General features: G+C 32.8%; 1 protein-coding gene across 2 annotated transcripts in view; it reads left to right on the top strand.

Moving 5' to 3' along the window:
- The first annotated feature begins 4,403 nt into the window (after window positions 1-4,403).
- Window positions 4,404-24,225, top strand: part of LOC125051072 (tyrosine-protein kinase transmembrane receptor Ror-like) — a 38,303-nt gene continuing 18,481 nt past the window's right edge. For both annotated transcript variants that reach the window (XM_047651219.1, XM_047651218.1), the window contains exon 1: window positions 4,404-4,676. In XM_047651219.1, the coding sequence (XP_047507175.1) occupies window positions 4,623-4,676 (54 nt within the window). In that variant the 5' untranslated portion in view covers window positions 4,404-4,622. The remainder of the gene's footprint in view (window positions 4,677-24,225) is intronic.

Below are 24,225 nucleotides of genomic sequence, written 5' to 3'. Positions count from 1 at the left end.
TGCCTATTAGATTAACAAAGGATCATGAAACAGATACAGATATCTGAAGCCCAGACCTAAAAAGGTTGTAGCGCCACTGGTTTATTTACCTTTTTATGTTTTGTTTTAGTAGCGGCAGACACTGCAGACACATACACTTAGACGCCATATAGACGTATTATATATGATTTTAATACTATGCATAGTTTCAAAGTTTCATAATTTCATAGTTTCATAGCTTCATATAAACATTATTATCTCAAAACGTAGAGCAGGGTACGAGGCAGGAACGCAAACATAACAAACACTAAGGTGCGAAACTGTCTCTATATACCAATGCGAAGATAAAAAATCGTATGTAAAAAATGTATTCACCATTTAAATAGTGATTTTATCCGACGTTTCGTGATCTATATCTTGAACGGACATATACAATGTCAAGATATAGGTTAATAGCAAACTGTTAAAAACTTAAATAATCTGGTATCCAAGTACTATATGCAAACAAAAGAAAGAACACTTAAATTGTATTACTACGAATGGCGCTGATAATACCTGTACCTATGCACGTTTAACCTCATTTCTTGGTGCACACTATACGAAGACATCCCATAAATCACTTTGAGTAATTGTCCAAAGCAAATGTTAAAACGCACAGTGTTACGCGTAGCATTTTTATTAGACACCGTATTATTTAAATAAGCGCTTGAGAAAAGTCAAACTGTTGACAGTTACGTGAAAAAAATGATATACAGGTATAATTAAAATTTGCATCATCAATCCACGGTACCCCGGAACGCTTGACTGTGGGTAATAAATAAAAGTGGGAAAAAGTAGGCTCGCCTGATGTTAAGTGAGGTCCATGGACACTTACGCTGCCTGAAAGCTGGCAAGTGAGTTGCCGGCTTTTTAAGAATTGGTACGCTCGTTTTCTAAAGGACAATTGATTCGGAAATATTTCAATAGGCTGGAAATATAGCTGGTTAGCTGCCAGCTGCGTCGACGTTCGATGATGAAACTCAGCTGCAGGTCTGCTCTATGGAAATTTGTGGACATATAAACAATAGACAAAATCTGAATCCGAGATGGCAGACACGGGACAGTAAGAAAATGATAGACATTCGATGGTCCGTTCCATTTTATTGTGATAATCAACAACATCTCTTATCCAATACGCGTTGTCACGCGATATGATGCGTCAAGACATTACGAACGTTTGTCCAATCAAAATGAAACGCACGCACGTTTTGTCTATCGTTTAATAGTCTTACACGGACTTGTGTCACAATTCACAGGGTACCAGATTCTACTACTACTGGTATAAATTTAATACATTATAAGCTAAAACGTACGATAATAAAACCACTTACTCACCTGTGCCAGTTGCCACATTCATAAATCAAAGTTATGTATTTTTATTGGCTATTAAAGTACGAATTAATAAATATTTAGCAAATTATCATTGCACGACAAATTTTATAGAACCCGTTGGCTTTACTGCAGTCGTGAGTTCTCGGTAAGCCTGACACAAATACTCTACATTACTCCTCTTTATATCTTTAGTTAACTATTAATAATTGCCAGAGGCTTATAGAAATAATTATAGGTAGCCTAATACTTAGGATTTAGTAAATGGCACCAAGCATATATACATATCTCTATGTATAAACAGAGCAGTCTAGTGGCTTCAGCGTACGAATCTCATCCCTGAGGTCGTAGGTTCTAACCCCGGCTGTGCACCAATGGACTTTCTTTCTATGTGCGCATTTAACATTCGCTGAAACGGTGAAGGAAAATATCGTTAGGGAATCGGGTGGCTTAGACCCAAAAAGCCGACAGCGTGTGTCAGGCACAGGCGCTTGATCACCTACTTGCCTAGTAGATTGGCAAATGATGATGAAACAGATACAGGAATCTAAGGCTCGGACCTAAAAAGGTTGTACCGCCACTGATATTTTTTTATGTACAGAACTCACTTCACATAACTTTAATGGAAACAAAAAATAGAAATAAAAGATAAAGTTAGGGTAACATATTTGATTTAAGATACATACAGAACAGTTTCACAGAGAAAATATCAAGATTTATATTATACGATCTTTTTTAAACGGCCTTCCGACTGGAAATGAAGAAAAGAAAGAAAGAACAAACTTTATTATTTAGTGTAAGTATTCTGTAAGTGGACTTCAAAAAGAGCCGTACGGTTATCATTTTTTCCTACTCATGAAAACAAACATGGTATCACTTTATGAGAAGGCCGTAAATGCTTATAACGAATTATAACATTTACCATTTCATATTTATTAAATTGCTTACGTGTAAAACATTATTTCTGCTGGGGTAATCCAAAAATAAAAATATAAAAATTCGAATAGACAACTCATATTTTCTATTCAACTGAAACCTAACACCCACTACACTTATTTTATGTAAATTTATTACAGAATTCAGAAATAGCCAACTAAAAATAACCCTATTGTTAATTGTTTGACATATCGATGAATATGAGAGATTAATCATAAATATTTTTTTAAGAACAATATACTAATTATTTCGACTGACGCTGCCGAATTTCGTTCATTATATTTTGTCTATGGTTGAACGTACAATAGCTTGCAATTAAAGTTGATTTTTCATATAATATTCTTCTAGACAATCATCATGGTAATCAATCAATGAATACCAAGTCATTATAGTAAATTGCACTTGCATTCATCATATTCTCTATTGTTATTTGTTAGGAACTGATGTTTAAAGGTATAAGGGCATAGTAGGTCTTATTTAAAATTATAAATTTATGAAAAAAATAAGAAGTTTCAATTATTTTTCAGCATCTTGATTGTATTTGTATAGGTCATACTCGTATTTCTATACATTCCAGACGTTGAAGAAATCCCAATTTCACCACAATGTTTCCTTCACGGTATTTTAAGTCCACTGATCCACAGCTGGGATTCTACACCATATCAAGGCTGAAAGATGCGCGCTTAGCTGTTCTTATTTTACATTTATAACTTAAAGATAAAAAATAAAGCAAGAATTTAGGAAAAACACCCATCAATAAGCATGTCGTTTATCGAAAATCGTTGCTTGAAAACATAAAAGATATCTTGCTTTATATTTTATATTCTTAATAGTGTGACTTCTAGCGCTATGAGATATTTTTGCCTCAAATTTTTACTGGCCGTTTTTATAATGTGATCTGCCGTGCGATTCTGTAACTCACTTTTCGAACTTTCACAGCGGTAAACTACAAGCTCCCTCGTTATCAGAATGCCAAATCCTAAAATGACTGCTCTACGACTGATTTGAGCGCGACCCCGCTGTGAAAACCGCTGTGTGAGTTCAAAAAGTGAGTTACAGAATCGCAAGGCAGCCCTCTGTGCCTACTACAGTTCGTGAGTCTAAAACACGATTTTTCCATAATAAACTAGTACTATTTCGAACATACGTACTTGTAGCGCCAAGCTTAACCACTATTTGCAAGATTATTGTTAATATGACGGTTCAATCGAGATTAACGAAATCCTTGCCCATCACATAAACAAGGTAATTGTTAATGTTATAGGCGATAAAATTATGCCGCAAAGTGCGTAACTTTGCACATTAAAACGTAGAAACGTACGATTTGTATGCGGCGTCAATGCAACAAGACATTTATTACAAACTCGTTGTCATTAGCTTTTAACGATGGCAACGTAAAGTGAAAATTATCCGACGAAACCTCCATTTATATGTAAACTTTGTTATTTCGCGTTAAGAACTAGGCAATAAGCAAATTATGTGATAAGTGATGCTCATGTTACATCCACATTAACATGCGTCTCGCGTTTCAATATTTGATTTTATGTCGAAATTTTCTGTAATGTTACATTCTGTTGCGGACAATAATTAGTAGTATTGTCTTTAGATTTTAAACCACACAATATGTTTCTAGACGTCTTTTATACATATTCTTTTTATTACAGCTATCTCTTCCGCTGTTTTAAGCACTAATTTATGTTTAAGAAAGATTTGCATTATTTAGTTTTGCTTGTATGATTTTTTAACGAAATGTATATATTTTTTATATAACCGGGGAGCAAACTGTAATGCAATGCACGGTTACGTTAAATATATTAAAAGGCCGGCAACACACTTGCTAGCCTGACAATGTGAATATCACTTTACACCAGGCTTCCGGTCAGATCGTCATATAAAAAATATATAAATTTGCAATATATTATATAAATCATAATCCTTAAAAAATCATAATAGCAAAACTAAAGAATGCAAATATTTCTTAAACATAAATCAGTTTTTAAAACAGCGGAAGAGATAGTTGTAATAAAAAGAAGCATATATTATCCCTAAAAGCTTATCATAACAGGATTAATTAGGAGAGGGTAAACAATACGATCTATTTGGAAGTGTGTGCGGGGAGCGGGGCGCGCGTTTCCCGCGAAGCGCTCAGGACGATACCACTCAAATCGTGTTTCCAACCGTATCTAGACGTAAACGTACACGCGACGTACGGACTTTCAGCACGTAAATTAATATGCTTCCAAGTTTCATACGGATTTGTGTGAGCAAGTGTTGTGTGTGTGATTTCTTTTTCACATAGAAACGTTTGTGTGTGTGATGTGTGAACAATAAACGGAAAAATGAATATCAAAAGGAAAAGTTATGTTTCGGAAAAGCCGAGTAAAAAAAGAAGGGTAAGTCTATTAAACATATTTGAATAATGAAGACAACGACAAAATATATCATCTTACATTATCTTACGCACACCGTCAGTTCTTATCGCTTTTAGCTGTTTATTATAATTTAGTGTTTCAAAGTTCTGGAATTATCTGGAGTTGTTTGTTCTTATAAAACATAATATCTATTCAAAAATTTAAATAAATATTTAGAAAGAAATAAGAAAACAAATATGGTTTTAACCAGAATAGTTATCGATTAAACCTTGGGTTTAAAGGAAAAACTCAATTTGAAATGTGGGACACAAGCGCAAATTGAAAAGTCAGAGTACTCTTTATAAATGTCATAAAAGATAATAAAATAATTAAAGGATAATAATAATAATAAAGGAGCTGCGCAAAAAATAAAATTAACTAAAATATTTAAATAAAATTATAATTACAAATACAGTTAAATAAAACTATTTATTACTAATATATATGTAAAATAACTAAATCCTACATTGAATAATCTTGCAAATAGTGGTTAAGAAAGGCGCGGTTAATCGCATACTTTTTACCTCCATTTCTATAGTTTCATATCGCATTCCAATCTTAAAACTTTTTGTTCATACACGCACTTATGGTATCAATTGCATTGAAGTATCTTTAAGGCAATGCCCCTCAACAATATTTATAACCTTATCATACGGAGCTGTAAATCAAAGCTATATATAGATAATCCATATAACATATACATTCAAGCTCTTCGCTTATTGATTGCGAAACAATAAATGATCATTAACTTAAATAATGTCGATGAAACGTGTAGCCACGTGACCGCGATCCTAGGCGAACTTATTCCCACGAACTCCCCCATAGTCCTCAGATCTCATGCCTATGCTAGCTACCTCTGGGTCTTACATGTATATCGCGGGGTCTTACATGTATATAGTAATAACGAACGGAAATTACATAGAAAATCGAAAAGGTTAGTTCTAGTACAAAACGTTTATTATCGCCAATAGAAAAAATATTACATCATTGAGGGATTGGATCAAAGATTTTGCATGAGAATAAAAATGCTTAAAGCATAATAAATATTCTTGAATTTATTTTACTACATGCTGTCACGTTTTCGCAAAGCTAGACGTTTTTATATATTCTAATAAATATAGCCTATGTTTACGGATTCAAATGGCGCATTTATAATGGTTAAAAATCTTTCCTCTTTATAATTTTAGATAATAGATAGTAAGGAAGGAGGATTACTTATTAATTTAAGAAATTGTCTTTTATACACGGCTCGGATGATAGTCTAGATATACTACATAAACATGTATTAATCTTTACGGGACTGATGGTATAGAACAATCTTATAATTCTTCAAAACTATACAACATTTTACGTCATTTCTACACCAAGTATGGTCAAATTTTGTATGACATGTATGACATTTTAAGATAAGCCGTTTTCCTTATTTCTCCGAAGATCGTATTGACATAAGTTATTTAATTAAAATAAGTACTAACTCTCCATTAGTATAATATGAGTAATAATAATTGTTAGTTTTAGCGTAATTAAATACTATCTATATAATATTACCTAAATATAATATTATTTTAAATTACTTTACGCGTATATGTTAAAAACAATTAATATCAGCAGTCTAATTAAATTGTATTTATGCTGTATTTAAGTGACAAATAAATCTCAAACAATGTAATTAGACTTCTTATGAACATGAATATAATGGACAAGAAATTTAGCGTCACTTAATTTCAAAAGTTTCACAATTAAACAAATAATTGTGAAATTTTAATATTTAGAATTTTAAGAAGAACATCTTTTTTCTCTCGTGTTTTGTGTTATTGTGATGCATATAATTATAATAAGTGTTATTATTAAATATTATATTTTGCGCATAGGGTTCCTTTCTATAGTAGTTATGTACGTACATACGCACGAGACGTATCAAATAAGTATAATATTAATTATTCATAGAAAGAGCAGGAACACTCATTAAAACCTCTTTTGTTTCTCAAACCATTGAAAATGGTGTTACCGTAGACAAAAGAATATTCATAAATATATATTTTTTCTATTGAAATTACTGTTTTAAAATCTGCCTTATTAACAATGGAACTCTTTTTTTTTTTCACTGACTTCTACGGAAGCCGTGGAGATTGGTTCATGCAATTGTTATACAGTTAAACGTTAAAGATATTTCATAGTCAGAAACATAAAACATATATGATAAGACTGCGTAACATACCTATTCTTTCACTTTCTTTCTAAAACTTTCGCGTCCTTTCACACTGCAGTATTTTACAACCTTTGTTTAAATTGCTTTGAAATACATGTTTTGATAATACATATAGGCATTATCAAGTTGCAAGTTCGATGTGTTTCCTCTGAAACTGGAAAAGCTATTATCAAGCATTTGCTTCTATAAATTTTTGACTTACGCTATCTTAAAAGTTAGATGTCTTTGATAATAATAAGATACAACACACTACGTAACATTACGTTTTACATTGCAAAAACTGTTTATTTTCTGTTTAAAAATCACCTGAATAATGCGGTTTACAATGACGTCATTTATGATTTTAATGTGTAAAATTTTTTATCCTAAAACCTTTATCAGAACTTCATCAAAACTAAAGAGATGATTAAGTATCATTATATTACCAAAGTTAATAAAACAAAAAGTGTAAGCCTAATAAGAGAGTCTTTCATCGACACGCCGGTCATAATTTGCGATTTGTAAAGGATGAATGGCATTTTAATTAAACTTGGGAATGTGCCGTCGATTTAAAGCGATTTCTCTAGAGCCTTAGAAAAGCCTATCTACATTTTATATCGAGATTGTAGTTACTCACTGCAAATTCTTTGGCGCGTACAAGCGCAGACAATATCTATTATAGTCATTGATATACGTCTCTTGTATTGTTAATTATTTATACATTCATAGTTTGAAAAAATTTATACTTCTAATTATAGGATTGATTATTAGGATTGAAATATGTACCAGCACCAGTGACTCCCAGCATCCTCCTTCTCATTGAATCTAGCGTAGCTGTTATCATTCTATCTTGGTATGACATATGACAAATATTTTTGACATCTCTTGGATTGTAAAGTACTGGAGGTTTTACTCAAGAGAAAATTGATTGTCAAGATAAACAAAGCTATATATATTTATACAACAATATGGCACAATACGACACACAAGCAATTAATAGATTTTAGACTTTAGACTTAAATAAAGTCTATACTTTATCGCGTTGTAAGTACAACCGACAACAAATCAAATCAATGAAATAAAAGTATTTTTTATTCTTTTATATAAAAGCCCTGGGAATTTTGCAATATTATAGTTATAGATTAATTTAATTTATTTTTATATTGTAGGTACTTTAATTTCCGAATCATTGTTAAGTATAAATTAATAATTACAACTTTCTTCGTCTAATTTAGATTTTTTACCGCCATAGCTCAGTTGTTGGGTTGCTTACTCAATCTAGAGTCTAAATCTACTGACTTGTTATAAACCTAGAACATGCTTAAACATTTACAATAACCCGAATTATAATATTGTTCTTAATTGATTTTATAAAGCTAACAAGAGTGTGATAGAATATAGTTGAACTGAGATTACTCATTTGATAAAGCCCTAACCTCGTGAACGGAATAAGTCTATTTAAATGTAAAACCTCCAACAATGCCACAACGTGTAACTGTTTGTTATTTTATGGTAATCCAAACTTTTCTAATCATTACTTCGGACAAACATTGTATAATGATTCACTTGAAATTATTTTGTTAATGGTAAATAACACTGATTACTAAATTGTCACTAAAACAATAAATTACTTTATTTTTCCTAGAAAATATATAATTTATCTGTAGTGTTCTCTATATCTCATTAAAACTATTCCCCTAAATCATAATATAATATTGATAATAGTTTTAACTAAAGTATACATTTGTTTTACCAAATGTAAACAAAATTTGACCAGAGAACTTTGATTTAAGGAGATTTCGTGTTAAGACAAAGATAAATAAAATTTAATCATCGTAGAAACAGCAGTTCATTTTTAGGTTAGCTTCTAATTGTCGAGTTAATTATTCACAATAAGTGAATAAAATTACCACAGCTGTTAAAAAGTTATCAATAAAAAACTGAATAGTAACAAAAAATACCGTAATACCGATTTAATCCCTTTTTTTCGTCTTATTCAAATTTACAAGCGCAACGTATTACTGAATATGAAACGTTTTGAAAAGAAATCTTGTATTTCAATAAGGCAATTTACAAGTATTATTTTGATCGAGTGAAGCATCTACGTCATGTTTTAAGATAAACTTTTTATATGGGCCGTATTTTGTTCATTGCGTGGGCATAATGCTCGTAAGTTGTAGTCTAAATCGATATTTCAGCACTTACACAAATCATTATTTGAGTGCAGTCATTGAAAAAATCATTTAACACATCTTTCACGAAAACTCATAATTCGACAGTTATAAAAAGGCGCGGTTGGTTTAACGATACATTCACCAATGCCAGTTTTTTCTTAGATTTTCTATAGTGTTAATCACAACTTACAGAAGTGTTAGGTCTAGAGGCTTCAGCGTACGACTCACATCCTTGCGGCCGGCAACGTACTTGCTAGCCTTATGGCAATGTCCATGGGCGGCGATATCACTAAACATCAGATGACATATTATAATATATATATACTATAACATCCTAAGGACGTAGGTTCGATTCCCGGCTGTGCACCAATGGACTTTCTTTCTATGTGCGCATTTAGGCTTAGTTCATATGGCCGCGCGGTACAAGATCAATATAAACGGTAATTATCGTCTACATTACCGCGCGGTACCGCACGCCAACGCGCGGCACAAGTTTTGCAAACCTGTATCGACCTGTTCAGTTGATCCGCACGGCTTGAGACGGAAAGACACATAGATCGATGAAAAATGAGTACCGAAGATATGGCATTAAGTATTTGGTGATATGCAATATCTTATAGCATCTTCACTGGATTTTAAATCATTTTCAATAGAATCGTATAAAAAATCAAAGGATGCAACTGACATCCGGAAATAGTTAAAAAATTTATCTTCGTGTAACCTCAAGTCGGGATACAAAGTGACAAACAGGCTGGAAGAAAGTCGGTCACTTAAAATTGGATGCACCCAGCATCGTCTATGTCTTCTTCTGCGACGTCTCAGTCTTCTATATAAAATCCATAAGCAAATTGCCTCCTACACGTCCATTGTCAATCAATGTTGAAGCCACACTGGCGCGCGTACATATACCGTCATGTGAATGCTCCAACCGCGTGGCGACGCGCGGCTACGCGCGGTCATCTGAACTTAGCCTTAACATTCGCTCGAACGGTGAAGGAAAACATCGTGAGGAAACCGACTTGTCGACACAAAAAGTCGACGACGTTTGTCAGCTACAGGAGGTTGATCACCTACTTGCCTATTAGATTGACAAATGATCATGAAACAGATACAGAAATCTGAGGCCCAGACCTAAAAAGGTTGTATCGCTACTGCATTATTTTATTTTTAATCACAACTTAATGTTTATCAAATTTACACGTGTAGCCAGTAAGACAAATGCAATAGGTACGTGTTTGACATACGGAAGGAAACGGGAATTATCAAGTTCCATTTTGACCTACGGAAGTCAGACATAGCGTTTAATCACGTCACTGAATTTGAGGTTAGGCTAAATCTAACTTACAAAATTTTTCACATAGTGTATACAACGGTGTACTGCTATTTTTATTTCTTTTACTATTTATTAAAATGACGATAACATGCCACATAAACTATTATAGAACTCGATTTTCTTGTAAATTGAAAATATCATATACAATTTAAAAACCTCACGACTGTTAATACCTGTTATACGATATATCAAATAAATATCGATTATCGTTTTTATATTTATTTTATTAGCACAGTATCGCCACTAAACGTTCCATACAAAGCTTATTTAATACGTAGGCTTTATAGCGTTTTTATAATAATGGTTAACATAATATTACTTTGAACGTAGGCAGTAGAAAGTTGCTGTTCACGACGGCGTTAAATATCAATAAATGTACCAATTGAAAATGTATTTTTAAAGCAAGATACGACATTTTGCACCTCGTTACTGTACTTAAGTATAAAATATTCTTATGAATATGTAAGTACGTAGACAAATCTTCGATTATCTGAATGTTTGTTTGCAGGAAGAAAACTACTTAGTTTATTTCCAAGTGAAAACCACAATATGATTATGTATAAATATAAACTAAAAAAAAAAAAAAAACACTTAGTAGTTAAAAGCTTAGTGCTACAAGCGGCCTTACGCCTACAAGTGATATCTTCTTGACAACCTGCTAAAAGAGAACTTGCTCTCTATAAAAAAAAAATCTTCTAGATCCGTGTGATGCGCCATGACCGCTACCGCGTGGTTCAATTAATTATAATGCGTAATATCCGGTGTAAACGGCGTATTAGTAAAAGGAAAAAATCATGGCTTCGTAATGTATGGAAGTAGAAGGGTATTGCGACTGCGGAAGAGTTGCTGCATCTGGCACAGGACCAGTAGCGTAGCTATACCATTTGGGGCCCGTGGCAAATTCTTTTGATGGGGCCCTATCAGTAAAAATCGTCACGTTGTACTCAGTTTAATTTTAATAAACTGAGATTTTCAACGTTGTATATGTCCCACTAATGCCCATAGGCCTCCTCTCTTAGGCGAGAGGGAATGGTCTGTAGTCCCCACGCTAGCCCAATGCGTATTGGAGACTTCACATCCATAGAACATTATATCTCTTGGGCCCTCTTGGTTCGGGGGCCCGTGGCATTTTGCCACTCTATTGTTACGCCACTGCACAGGACAATGAGACTGACACGCAACCTCCAGTAATCAAGAAGCACTAAAAACAAAGAAGATACTTACATAACATAACCTCATTGACTTATTGTAATCTGTGGTATATGATATAAAAATGGCTTGTATATTACCATATCCTCGTATTAACGCCCGTACGTTCTAACTGTTTATGTACACCAAACTCGTACCTATTTTTATTGTGAAACTTAAGATTTTATCTGGCCTAATACCCCCGAATACATAGTGCCTACTCAATTATTTATTGTGCTGAGGGCAATGACATTGTACACGTATCGTAAGATTTTTAAAAAATTTCTCTATAATATTCCTAAATTTTGTTTTTTTAATAAAAAAACCATAATAGTTTGTCATGAGTTATTTATTTCGACCTCCACGATAGGTCAGTCCATCGCCGAGACAAATAGAAGGTTGGTTCAATTCTCTGCGAAACAAAATTTGGAGTAGGTAGAATAGACAATAGTTTCGGTAGAAAAGAGATAATACGCAAAATGCGCAAAAATGTGTTTGGCATGTACTGCATTTCGATTTACAATTTATTTTTATTAAACAAACACGATAAAGGCGTCGTATTTATAAAGTTTAAAATAACGAAAATAAAATTTGGGTTTTTGTTATCTTGCGCAGCGTAATAAAATATTAAAGTTTAACGAAAGATCTTTGACCTCTTTGCTGATATGGGCAAAACTGTATACTGTATTAGTTACATTCTAGTTTCCTGATGATGTAACTTTATACCTAATGTTTCTCACTGATGAACGCCGACATTATTATAAATATATTGTTATTTGTAGTCATGCAATGTGCAATTGTGGTTGTAATTCATTAACGTTTTGTTACCATTTTTTTCTACACAAAAACAACTTTTTTAACGCAATTTTAATGGCGTTTTATAATAAGACGGTAACGGTACGGTACTTTACGTTACTTTGTAATCTAATAGAAAATATGTATTCAATTGTTTAGTACATTGACACTTTGATAGGTCTATACGACTGTAGCTTTCCAATGAAATTTATTTGATTACAGATTGCAGACACAAATGGCCGAAGGCTAATAATTATTAATTAATTTTATTCAAAGCAATTTAATTAAACTTCAGTTCTCAAGAACCAAGCGTCCTTTAGGACTTGACCTTATGGAAACGCAATCGGGAATTTTCCTAACGAGCAAAGGATATTTAAATATTTAGATGAATAAAGAACACGTTTGTATGAGGTTTATAGTATGAATAGGCAGCCTTATCGCTAATAAGCGAATTCTTCCCAGTATGGAGAAGTAAAAAAAACATCATATTACATGTAAGACTAGAATTATGCCATCGCGGGTGGACGCTCTCTCGATCCTGAAATTGCCGAGATTCCCATGTGCCATGAAAATAGCAATGAAAGCAAACTCTTCTGGATGAAGGCGCTCGTTGGCACACCGGGAAACGAGGGGGCGGACGCTCTCGCGAGGCATGTCATCGGGGAGACGGGGACACGAATAGGGTACGACGCGTATCCGCTTCCTACTTGCGACGTCTGACAAGACGCAATACGCAAGACTTAAGACACCTGGAACGAGTGCTATGTGGTGGCTGAACAGACGCAGTCACAAAAATGTTTTTCAAAGATGCAAACGCGGCAGTTTTGTTGTCCTGGCTCGGTGGGAGACGCCACCACACCTAAGTTTCAGCAAATAAAGTACCTTTTTAGGAAAGGAGGAATTGACATTATCCGGTATACCGGTATCTGCCCGATCGCTTGGCTGATATGCTACTATGTAGGGGTCTATTCAACACTAGAATTTCACAATACTAAACTAAAATCTAAATAATAATATTAATAGAGTAAAAGCTGATCTTAGAGTTAAAGAATTATAATTAATATACATAAGAAGCTAATTAAGAGGTAGAAGAGATATGCTCAAATACTTATGTCTATGTCTAACCTAGCAGTTCTGGGCTGCCCAAGTGTTTACGAAGGATGTCGTGTAGTAACGTTTGTTATACATATAACATAACACATTTAACAGTACACAGTTTAAATAATATCATTAGTTTCCTACTGATATGCAGTCATTGTACCTACTCTTTTTTTATTTTTTTATTGGACAATTCACACCAATTGATCTAGTCCCATTTTAAGCTGGTGAAGCTTGTGTTATGGGTACTAGGCAACGGATATACAAACATATTATAGATAGATAGACATATAAATACATATTTAAACACCCAAGACCTAAGCACAACACCAAATGCTCATCACATCGATGTTTGTCTCAGCCGGGGATCGAACCCGGGACATACATTAAACATTTCCTATACAAAGTTATAAATTAAATATAATATAATTATTAAAGTTAATACAATACGGGTACTTTAAGCTTGGCTCGAACAGAACATGACGATGTACCGTCTGATTCCTAACCAACTATAAGTTCTACTCATATTAAAGTGTGAAATTGTTTTCTCTGTTTTCCCATATTGTATGTAAGGCTTAAGTTTGTATTACATTTTGGTTACTATGAAGCATTTCTGCTTATTGTAAAATTACATTATTTTTCTCTTTGAAAAGTCTGCGTAATTTTTTTTACAATTCCTCCATTGTAAGTAAAACGTGAAGGATGCTCGGGGAATACAATTTTTTCAACTTCTTTAGGCTTAAAATCATCGATGGAAACTAACTTTCTAAGTTTCTAAATTCTGATTCGTTAAGGAATAAATAAATGTAAGTAGTTTTGTTGATAATATCCGTGGTAACGAAAAGTAAAGAATAATAGTTAAATTTAAATTTTTGATATTTGATTTATCTATCTATAAACTGCCATTATTATGCAATAGAGTACCACTCAAATTCACAGAAGTCCGAATTAATTTGTTACATCTTTAGATAAAAATCAATCGACTGGAATTATGATTATTTTATTTCGAATCTTAGACAGAGACAGTTTTCCTTTTTATATATTCAAAGACAATATAGAATCATAGCTAAAAGGGTCGTAAGCGTCGCATCAGCTGTTATCAGCTACCAACGGTAAGACCATTTGCCTATTAAGAGATGGTAATATATCTGTTATATAAATAGCATGAAATGGATGCTGTATGTCAGTCACCTGTACTCGGGGACCCCTCATGATATGTCCGGTACATGTCATTTTGTTATCACTCCATTTATACTTCGCGTATTATAAATGTGTCTGTAAAAATACATAAATGGAACTGTAATGATTATTTATTTTATACAAATGAGTCAGTGAACTTCGTATCCGCTATTATATTGGTGTCAAAACTGAATACAAAATTTTTGAAACAGACCAAAGAGATCGGACATCTTACTACTGTACTGTTCTACTGTACTGTACTGTACTGTTCTACTGCACTGTACTGTTCTACTGTACTGTACTGTTCTACTGTAGTGTACTGTTCTACTGTAGTGTACTCTTCTACTGTACTGTACTGTTCTACTGTAGTGTACTCTTCTACTGTACTGTACTGTTCTACTGTACTGTACTGTTCTACTGTAGTGTACTGTTCTACTGTAGTGTACTCTTCTACTGTACTGTACTGTTCTACTGTAGTGTACTCTTCTCCTGCACTGTACTGTTCTACTGTACTGTACTGTTCTACTGTAGTGTACTCTTCTACTGTACTGTACTGTTCTACTGTACTGTACTGTTCTACTGTACTGTACTGTTCTACTGTAGTGTACTCTTCTACTGTACTGTACTGTTCTACTGCACTGTACTGTTCTACTGTACTGTACTGTTCTACTGTAGTGTACTCTTCTACTGTACTGTACTGTTCTACTGTACTGTACTGTTCTACTGTAGTGTACTGTTCTACTGTAGTGTACTCTTCTACTGTACTGTACTGTTCTACTGTAGTGTACTCTTCTACTGCACTGTACTGTTCTACTGTACTGTACTGTTCTACTGTAGTGTACTCTTCTACTGTACTGTACTGTTCTACTGTACTGTACTGTTACAGCTATGGGACACAAATTTCTGAAGGCATCTATAAATACATATATAGCCACCAAGTGATCATTTTTTATTTCTAAAAAGACAAAAGGTTATATTTTCCAGCTAGGAACAGTTTTATTGGAAAATTCAATTGTCGTTTTTTATTTTCTTTTGTTTATTATTTATTATTCATATTTCAACCTTCCCTGAACTTCCAGAAATATTTCAAGATCATAATTACCCAATTCGGTCCAGCGTCCAGTTTTAGCGAGACAAACGATCAGCAATTAATTTTTATATATATGAAGATTATACGTCATAGAATCTATACTTACTGTTCGTACTAGATTAAAGATGTTTAGCCGTCAATACTGGTATTATTTTAAAGTAATTAGAAAAAGAATAAGTATCGCAAGCCACGGGGACCAAACTTTAAAAAATTGTTTTAATTTTTTAATTATAAAATTTAATTCAATATTATTACTACAATTTAGGTTTAGAATATTGTAACTACTGTATATTTGTCTGTTGGAAATAAATATCTAAATTTTTTTATTAGAAAAATGAAACTCTATTTTTCTAAATACGGACAAAGTATAATTTAATTAATGGGCTTCAAGTACCTTATTTGTAGATTATATAAAAGTGTGGACTGTGGTATAAATACTATTCTAGCTATGTTACGGTTTGAAAATGTGTCGAAAACTCGAATGAACTATTTTAAATAACACCTGTCCCTTGGTGGAGCAGTGTTGGCCTTAAATTACTATTAAGCGTGCCCCCATCACTGAGGTCGTGCGTTCGAATCACGACTGTGCACCAATAGAATTTTCATTATATATTATGTACAGATTGCTCCTAAGACAAACAACGTGAGGCATGCCCCAAATGTGTCAGACACAGAAGACTGATCAACTACTTGTCTAAAGGCCAAAACCATTTTTATAATGCTACTGTATCGTCGACGTATTTGTTGTTTGAAATTTTTAAAGTCACGGTGCACTTGCTTCATATATAGGACCATACACTTTCCACTAAAGCAATCCTTTCACAAATGTAAATAAATCAATGTAAGACTTAATTGTTGGTTTCGTACCATAATCAAAAAATACGAAAGTTATCAGAAGATCAATTAATATCGAAGGTGGTCCATGGGCGGGGATTACAAACAATCATGAGACAGTTTGGCATTTCTAAATTAATGGTTACCTTTTGTCTCAGTTTTATTTGCATGAGAGTGCTTTGACGGTTAAATACAGTAGATTTCGAATATAATACAGTATATCTTTAACAAAAAACTATTGACACTGATTACTTCATACTGTTGCTACTATTCCTTAAAAGATTTCTTCGTATTTTTAAGTTAATTATACAGTTAATCTACAGTAACGAAGCGCACCAATACATCGATTCTGACTTATCTCCGCATACGGACTCGCATGTCTACCATATGCCTACAGTGAAGTGCATTGCCATACAATGCGCAAAAGCAATGAGAACTCGGAGAAACTGATCGTGGTTAGTAAAACAGAAGGCAAAAGATCACGTGGCCGTTCACCAGATTGATCGATCAAATGAAAGACTTATCGTGCTTAAAACTGTACACTGTCATAAGAGAGGCGCTCAACAGAAACCGGTGAAAACAGATATTTCGCTCTTGATGCTTCCTTGCTGACTACGCTCAGACATGAGCTGCTGATTAAATAGAGAGATAATCTACAGTAATAATATATTTTAATTCAGCAACAAAAGCATATTATAGTAATTAAATTGATTTACATAGGTACATCACGAAGCTCACGTGTACTTATTTTTATACATTGGGATTGGTGATTGGTACAAAGATGAAACAGCTATTTCAGGCTAACATTACGTCTTTGAAACAATTTAAAAATTGTTTAATACTGTTAAAGACTAAAAACAAGCTAAAAGTATAGTTTAAAAAATCTACTGAAATAACGGTAAGAATGGAAGCACTCGGAGCAATGTTTGTGAGATGGGCGGGCGGTGTCCGAAGATAGTGGGGGTCACGTTCTTCAGATAAACCATAGATAACACAGACATGAACACTAGTGATTGTCTTCCACTATTGAGACTCACTGCGTTTGTTATTAAACGTATACGTTTGTAAACAAATAGCTAATTAGCTTTAACTGTATATAAGTAATATTTAACTGTAAATAAACTTGTGTTTCCCCAACTCTTTCACAACATTTTAACACTCTTCATTAATTAGTTGGCACTAAGCCTTATTGCAATTCTCGATATAGTCTCTGTAAAATCATAGATAGTGGTATAATCTGCAACATTGTCAACTGTCAAAGAAGTGTCAACTTTAGCGTATTACTTTAAATAGTTGAATAATGAATTCACTTATTGTGTTACTTTTGACATTCGTTTCCGTAAAATGTTTTATCTATATGAGTAAATATGTACGTAACAATATATCATATATGGTATTTGAATATTTTAATATATATAAATATCTTAAAGTATTTAGATTTACGATACACCATGTATCAAGTGTATTGTAAGTAACACTACACACACTTTTACACTTAATATTATGGTACCAAAGTTACTAATTAGTTGAGTGTGGAGTTAATATTCAAGCTAAATCTGTGTTGGTGACAATACAAACCTAATAAATCTTTCCTAAACATTAAATTTTATTACTTTTATAAAAGTATTCTAATAAATTATTGAGATATGTAAATGAGTTTTATGACTATGACCGAGCATGATACGATGATGACAATAAGTTAACGAAGTTTTTTAATGTTTCTAATAAATCATAGAAGCGTTTGAGTTGACATAACATGAGACGACCTTAAATCATGAAATATTGTTTGTTGCTTTAAATTATTCGGTTTTTTATTTGTTGCTGTTACGGGAGGATTTTAATTTTATTTTAAAGTTATACTTCTTTGTGCGCGTTATGAAAAATTGATGAGAGTGAAATTTTACGATGCGCGCGCACGGTGACACAAAATTAACAGAATGAAGTTGCCCACGGAAGACGCTACGGCATTGGACATAATTTAAAAACAACATTCGAATAATAATAGAACTTATGTTACACTTAATGTTAAAGAATAATATTTAATATTTATTTATTTAATTGTTCAAATGTAAACTGATATTTATTGACTATAATGACTCCTTTTCCAGTCTTTGATTATTTAATTGTAATTAATTATTTGCATGCAATCAAAAACTATTTTTAATAATGCCAAAGAAGTATAACTTCTTACGCGCGTACATAAGTTCACGCACCCTTTTTTTCATACAGTACTAAATCAGCATCCAAATTATTTATATTGGTATTAAAAGTATACTTAACAATGCTGTAACCTTTTATACTTAAGTTGCAAAACTTTTGACATTTTATTTTCCTTATTCCGCACAGTAAATTTACACTGTCACACATATTTATTATTATTGTTCTTACTCGTCGTGGACATAATTTCATGGTAATGGCTGTTTATTTTATACAATTGAATGTCTTAAGTTGGGTATTAAAGAAAATAACACGATACGAAGGTAAAAGATATTTACGACTTACCAGCAAACTTTTATTTATTTAATTGGGAAGCGATTTAAATATATGCCAAATATAAGCTGTATTTAATATAAATTACTAGCTGCCTCCGCGAAGATCATTTCTCCTTAATGTGATTTTACTTAGCTTACCTTTTTAGTACATACCAACATGGAACATTTTGCTATGCTACCCCAGAGACTATTCGGTTTTCTGGAATGAAAACTTTTTAGAGTTTTCTGTGATTTTTTCTCTATAAACCTCAGAGTTAAAGTCATAAGATTTTAATTAACAAATAAAAATTAAGGGTTGTATGTATTTTTGTATGCATAAAAAAATACATACAACCCTTAATAAAAATTTATCGAATAAATACAAATTTAGGGGTTTTAAAGATAGATAATAGAATATGCATAAAAAATTTCATATGAATCGGTCGAGCAGTTTCGGAGGAGTATGGTACGAATTTATACTAACACTAGAATTTTATATATTAGATATTGGTAACTGAAAGTCTGTATTAATATGTTTTTAAACTAAGCTATCAAGCGTGAGTCTGATTGACAATTAATCATTACATAAGTATCAACACATCTTAGAATTGTTAGAAACTACTAATTAATGCAAATAAAGGACAGATGAAGATTTTGGTAAGAATTAATATTGAATATACTCGTAAAATCGTTTTCCAATTGCAAGAGAGCCTACCTTAGACGGTTCCAACGAAATAGTATTTAAACTAAATCAAGTTCTTCAGATCTCAGGCCATAAATAATGGAATTTCAAATAGAACCTTCGTAATTGCAATAAAACATTTTACTCTGTGATATAAAAACGTGGGATTCGCCGAGCATGGCACCTAATTAACGTCACTTATTCGCACAGACCATAAAACACTTTACTATAAATGGATAAACTGCGCATGCTTTTTTTCTATAATTGGAAATCGTATAAATCGTAGGGCTCATTGGAAAGAAATAAAATAAGCGTAACTTATACATCAGTGCATATGGAATATTACCAGCTAAGTCATAAATGGGAAAGTGATATTTCCTGTCTAAGTTGACGAAAATATATTATGTTACTGTTTTTCGTAAAAAAGGGTTTATTATAGAAGTTCATTATGTCAAAATAGTTTAAATGTTGCTGTTATAAATTAATTTATTTGCGAAATACATTTGAATGAACATGCTTAATGGGATTTGGTAAAACTGTATGTGTTAATTACTAATAAATTAAATTTACAAAGATTATAAATTAGCGCATAGAACAAAGTCTATATTTTCAATGAAGACGAACCCAAAAATATTTGTAGCAAATAACAAATATATATATTTTTTTTCATTTTTCAAATATTTGTAAATTGTGTACGAAATTAGGATTTTGTCCCCATTGAATACTGAGCTAGATTTTTAATATTCATAATGAAATTTATGAGCTAGAGTGTTAAAAGTAATTTATTGGATTGTCGTTTATCTGTCAGCTGAAAGTTATGAGCGTAATTCTTAAAAGATTAATTGTGTCTTAATCATTCGACATGCTTAAATGTTAAGTACTGACTTATTTGTCTTCATACAGAGCCTTGTCAGCACCTCAGTAATTGACGTTAAAGATATAATAATTTTATAGTTCCATCTCCTTTATTATACATAACAATATACAGTATTTAAATATTCTTAACCTACATAGTAATAATAATAATCACAAATTTGGTCCCTGTGGCAGTGTACATTCAACGCTGGCAGCATTTCCTCTCTGTATTGCAATACTTATTCGTTGAGCGAGGAAAGCACCAGCTCTGGGGTCACTGGTACTATTTTATACCCAAATCAACGTTTCATCATCGGACATTGAGGCAGAATATTAAACTCCACTCGATATCCGTCATTTCCCAACTGAGCATTTAGATAATTTTTACGTCACACCACCACGTTGAGGAACAAGCTGGACCATTGAACAAGGGTACAAGGAAAGAGCGTACCAGTTAATAAGCCTATTACTAATGCATTCGTGACATTTCATTATGAGTGTCGTGGCAAGGACTACTCTCTTAAAATCTAGTGAGTCTCTTGCCCGTTTGATAACTTTTCTTTAAAAAAAAATTGTTAGGTAAACTTGAAGTTCCCAGGTTAAACGTGTTAACAAGGTTTTTTAAAATTTACAAACAATACTCGGTCAAGTTGTAAGGTTAATGATAAGGGAAAGCGAATCACACTTTCAACAGATGAATGCTTATATCAGAATCTGTATAGAAACATCGGGTTCAAATGTATATCAACCAACATCCGGTACATATTCCTCTAGAAAAGTTATGTTAAATCATGTGAAAATAGCTAAAATCAGTGGCGTTAAGTGCTAGACGACAGCCAAATAAACAGATCGCTGGCTCAAGGGCGCACGCGTTTTTGTATCCACTCTCATCATCCCACGCCACACTGATACATGACCACTTACCAGAATCATTCTCGATAATATAAATATTATATTGAAACATTTGCAGAAATTACTAAACGCCAAATGGAAAACAACCGTATTACGAAGATGTATGATGTATATCCATTTATCGTGATATTATATAGAATCCCACGCGCCCTCCACGGTAAACATAGGCAATTTTTTCACGCTCTTATCAGCTATTAGCTGTTATCAGTTTTACTCCCGATTTTTCCTATTAATAACAACGTCGAATCTTTGGCGTACATTGAATAAAAATATATTATAACTAGCTGGCCTGGCGAACATCGTACCGCCTAACAGTCGATTCTTTATTTGTTTAAAATACTTATTCTGCTATTCGGGACACCGGTCTAGCTAGTAAGATAAAAAAAGAAAATTGATAAGACAACAAATACATTATGTCAAAAAATAAAAATTTACCTTCCCGGAAGCCCTTCACTAACACTTGAACTTTATGCTATGGTATTAAATTTCAAATTCACTTTTAAGTATTATTACGAATATTTTGTATGGGAATATAGAAAAGTGTTGTTTTTAGACTGATTCACTCAATTTTATTTTAATTTTTCTCCGTAAGAACCATCTTCGTACTTCAAGGTATATTATAAAAAAAAATCAGACAAATCGGTCAAACCGTTTTCATGTTATGTCGTGACAACGGAAAACGGGTTTCATTTTTATATATATAGATATGAGTTGCCCGTAAAATATAAATAAAATTACAATAATCCGGTTAATATTTAAATAGGAACTATATCACACAATATATTATATTAAAAGCTTATTTGAGAACAATACAATTTAAATGCTCAATTTTCCACGTCACGTAAACTATGGGCTCTGAGCTTTCAATCAAAACCTGGCTTTTCCAATCGAAGCCACTGATTGAATAACCCTGAGGTACAAGAGTCTAATTCTTAAGAAAATAACGAACGAAAATATTTAAACATTCGATCATGTAACAAATAGGGTATTATTTGCATAAATATTTTGATTCAATCGATTCACGTGTTTTGATGGATAATATATCTTAATACAAGTCAAGTGCAAACTACAAATAAACCAAATGCATATGCAACTATCTAATTAGTTGTGATAAATATGTAGGTTGATGGTTCTCTTGATAAGGACTAAGCAAAGATCAGACGGAGGTTTATCTTACGTAGGAGGATTCCTCACGATGAATCTATTAGCAATAATTGTACACGAGGAAAATGATGGAAGCCGATACAGAATTTACTTACTCATGTAACTCATGAAATAAATTTGTACTCTTGATTTATTGTCCACAAAACTGTTGCCTTAAGCCTTGTTAAAAAAATGTTCATTGAATTTATACTTCTTTTGGCGCGTCAGGGAATGATGACAGTAAATTATTACGATGCGCGCGCACACCGTTACTAAAAACCGACACCCTGAAGTTAGCTATGCCTATTCTCAAAATTTTAGTTTTTTTGATGTTATACTTCTTTTAGCGCGTCAGGGAAAAATGATGAGAGTAAATTTGTTCTATTGTTCGTGTCGTTTTTTCTACAAACCTAAAATAAGGTGAAAGACAATTTTTTTAAAAGATTCTTATCTCCTTACCAAAGAAGTATAACTTCTAACGCGTGTACATAAGTACACACGTTTTTTGTGTTTTAGCGTAGAATGTGAAATTGAAATAGGGTGATATGTTAAAGAGCAGAGTAGGTAGGTAGCGTCACTGATTTATTATTGAATTTTCCTTAAATAGAATATGACTCTAAGCCCTGCGGTCGTAGGTTCGATCCCCGAATGTGCACCACAATGGACTTTCTATGTGAGAATTTAAAATTCGCTCTAACGGTGAAGGAAAACATCGTGCGGAAACCGGCCTGCCTTAGAACCAAAAAGTCGACGGCGTTTGTCAAGCACAGGAGGCTTATCACCTATTAGATTGACAAATGATCATGAAACAGATATAGACTTCTGAGGATAGACCTAAAAAAATGGTTGTAGCGCCACTGAATTATTTAGTTACGTTCCTTTATTGACAGAAACCTGACAGCAATAATAAATATTGTACACCTATTTAAGTCCACAATTGTATGTATATTTTTTTTAAAGTAAGATCGATATTTACATCGTGAACAGGGAAGTGCCTTATCATACGACCTTGTAGTGACAAATCATGTGGATGCGGGTCATACCTAGTTTATATCTTCATTTATAAATACATTCTGAAACTACCTCGGATGCCCCAAACGCCCATTTCCGTATTAAGCCCCAGTGACGCTCTCGACAATTTTAAATCAAATAAATTGTAATTTTATATTCATAGACAGGGTGAACGTATCGATTATAATAATGGCCAAGATTCCTAACAAACTTAATGCACTGCCTGTAATATAATTCGGAATCTAGATTTCATACAAACCCACTAGTTTATTTACTTTAATAGTTAATACTTAGTACATACCGTCACATCATCACTCATTACAGTCGAATTCTTACTTAGTTAAATGTATTTAATATTTTTTTCTTTTCGTAAATGCTCGAACCTTTTTGTATATATTATGTATTCTATCTTTGGCTATATCTTGAGTATAGTTGGTTTTTGTTATATATATAATTTATGTTAGATGTATGATTACAAAATGAATATATAAATTAAAGGACAAGTTTTAGTTTTAGCAATTTTTTTATTTGTTACGTGGGATGTCACGGCTTATAATTCTGATCACGGTATATCTTAG

This window comes from Pieris napi, chromosome 7, assembly GCF_905475465.1.
Source record: "Pieris napi chromosome 7, ilPieNapi1.2, whole genome shotgun sequence".
Taxonomy (NCBI): Eukaryota; Metazoa; Arthropoda; class Insecta; order Lepidoptera; family Pieridae; genus Pieris; species Pieris napi.
This window is presented reverse-complemented; position numbering and strand designations above follow the sequence as displayed.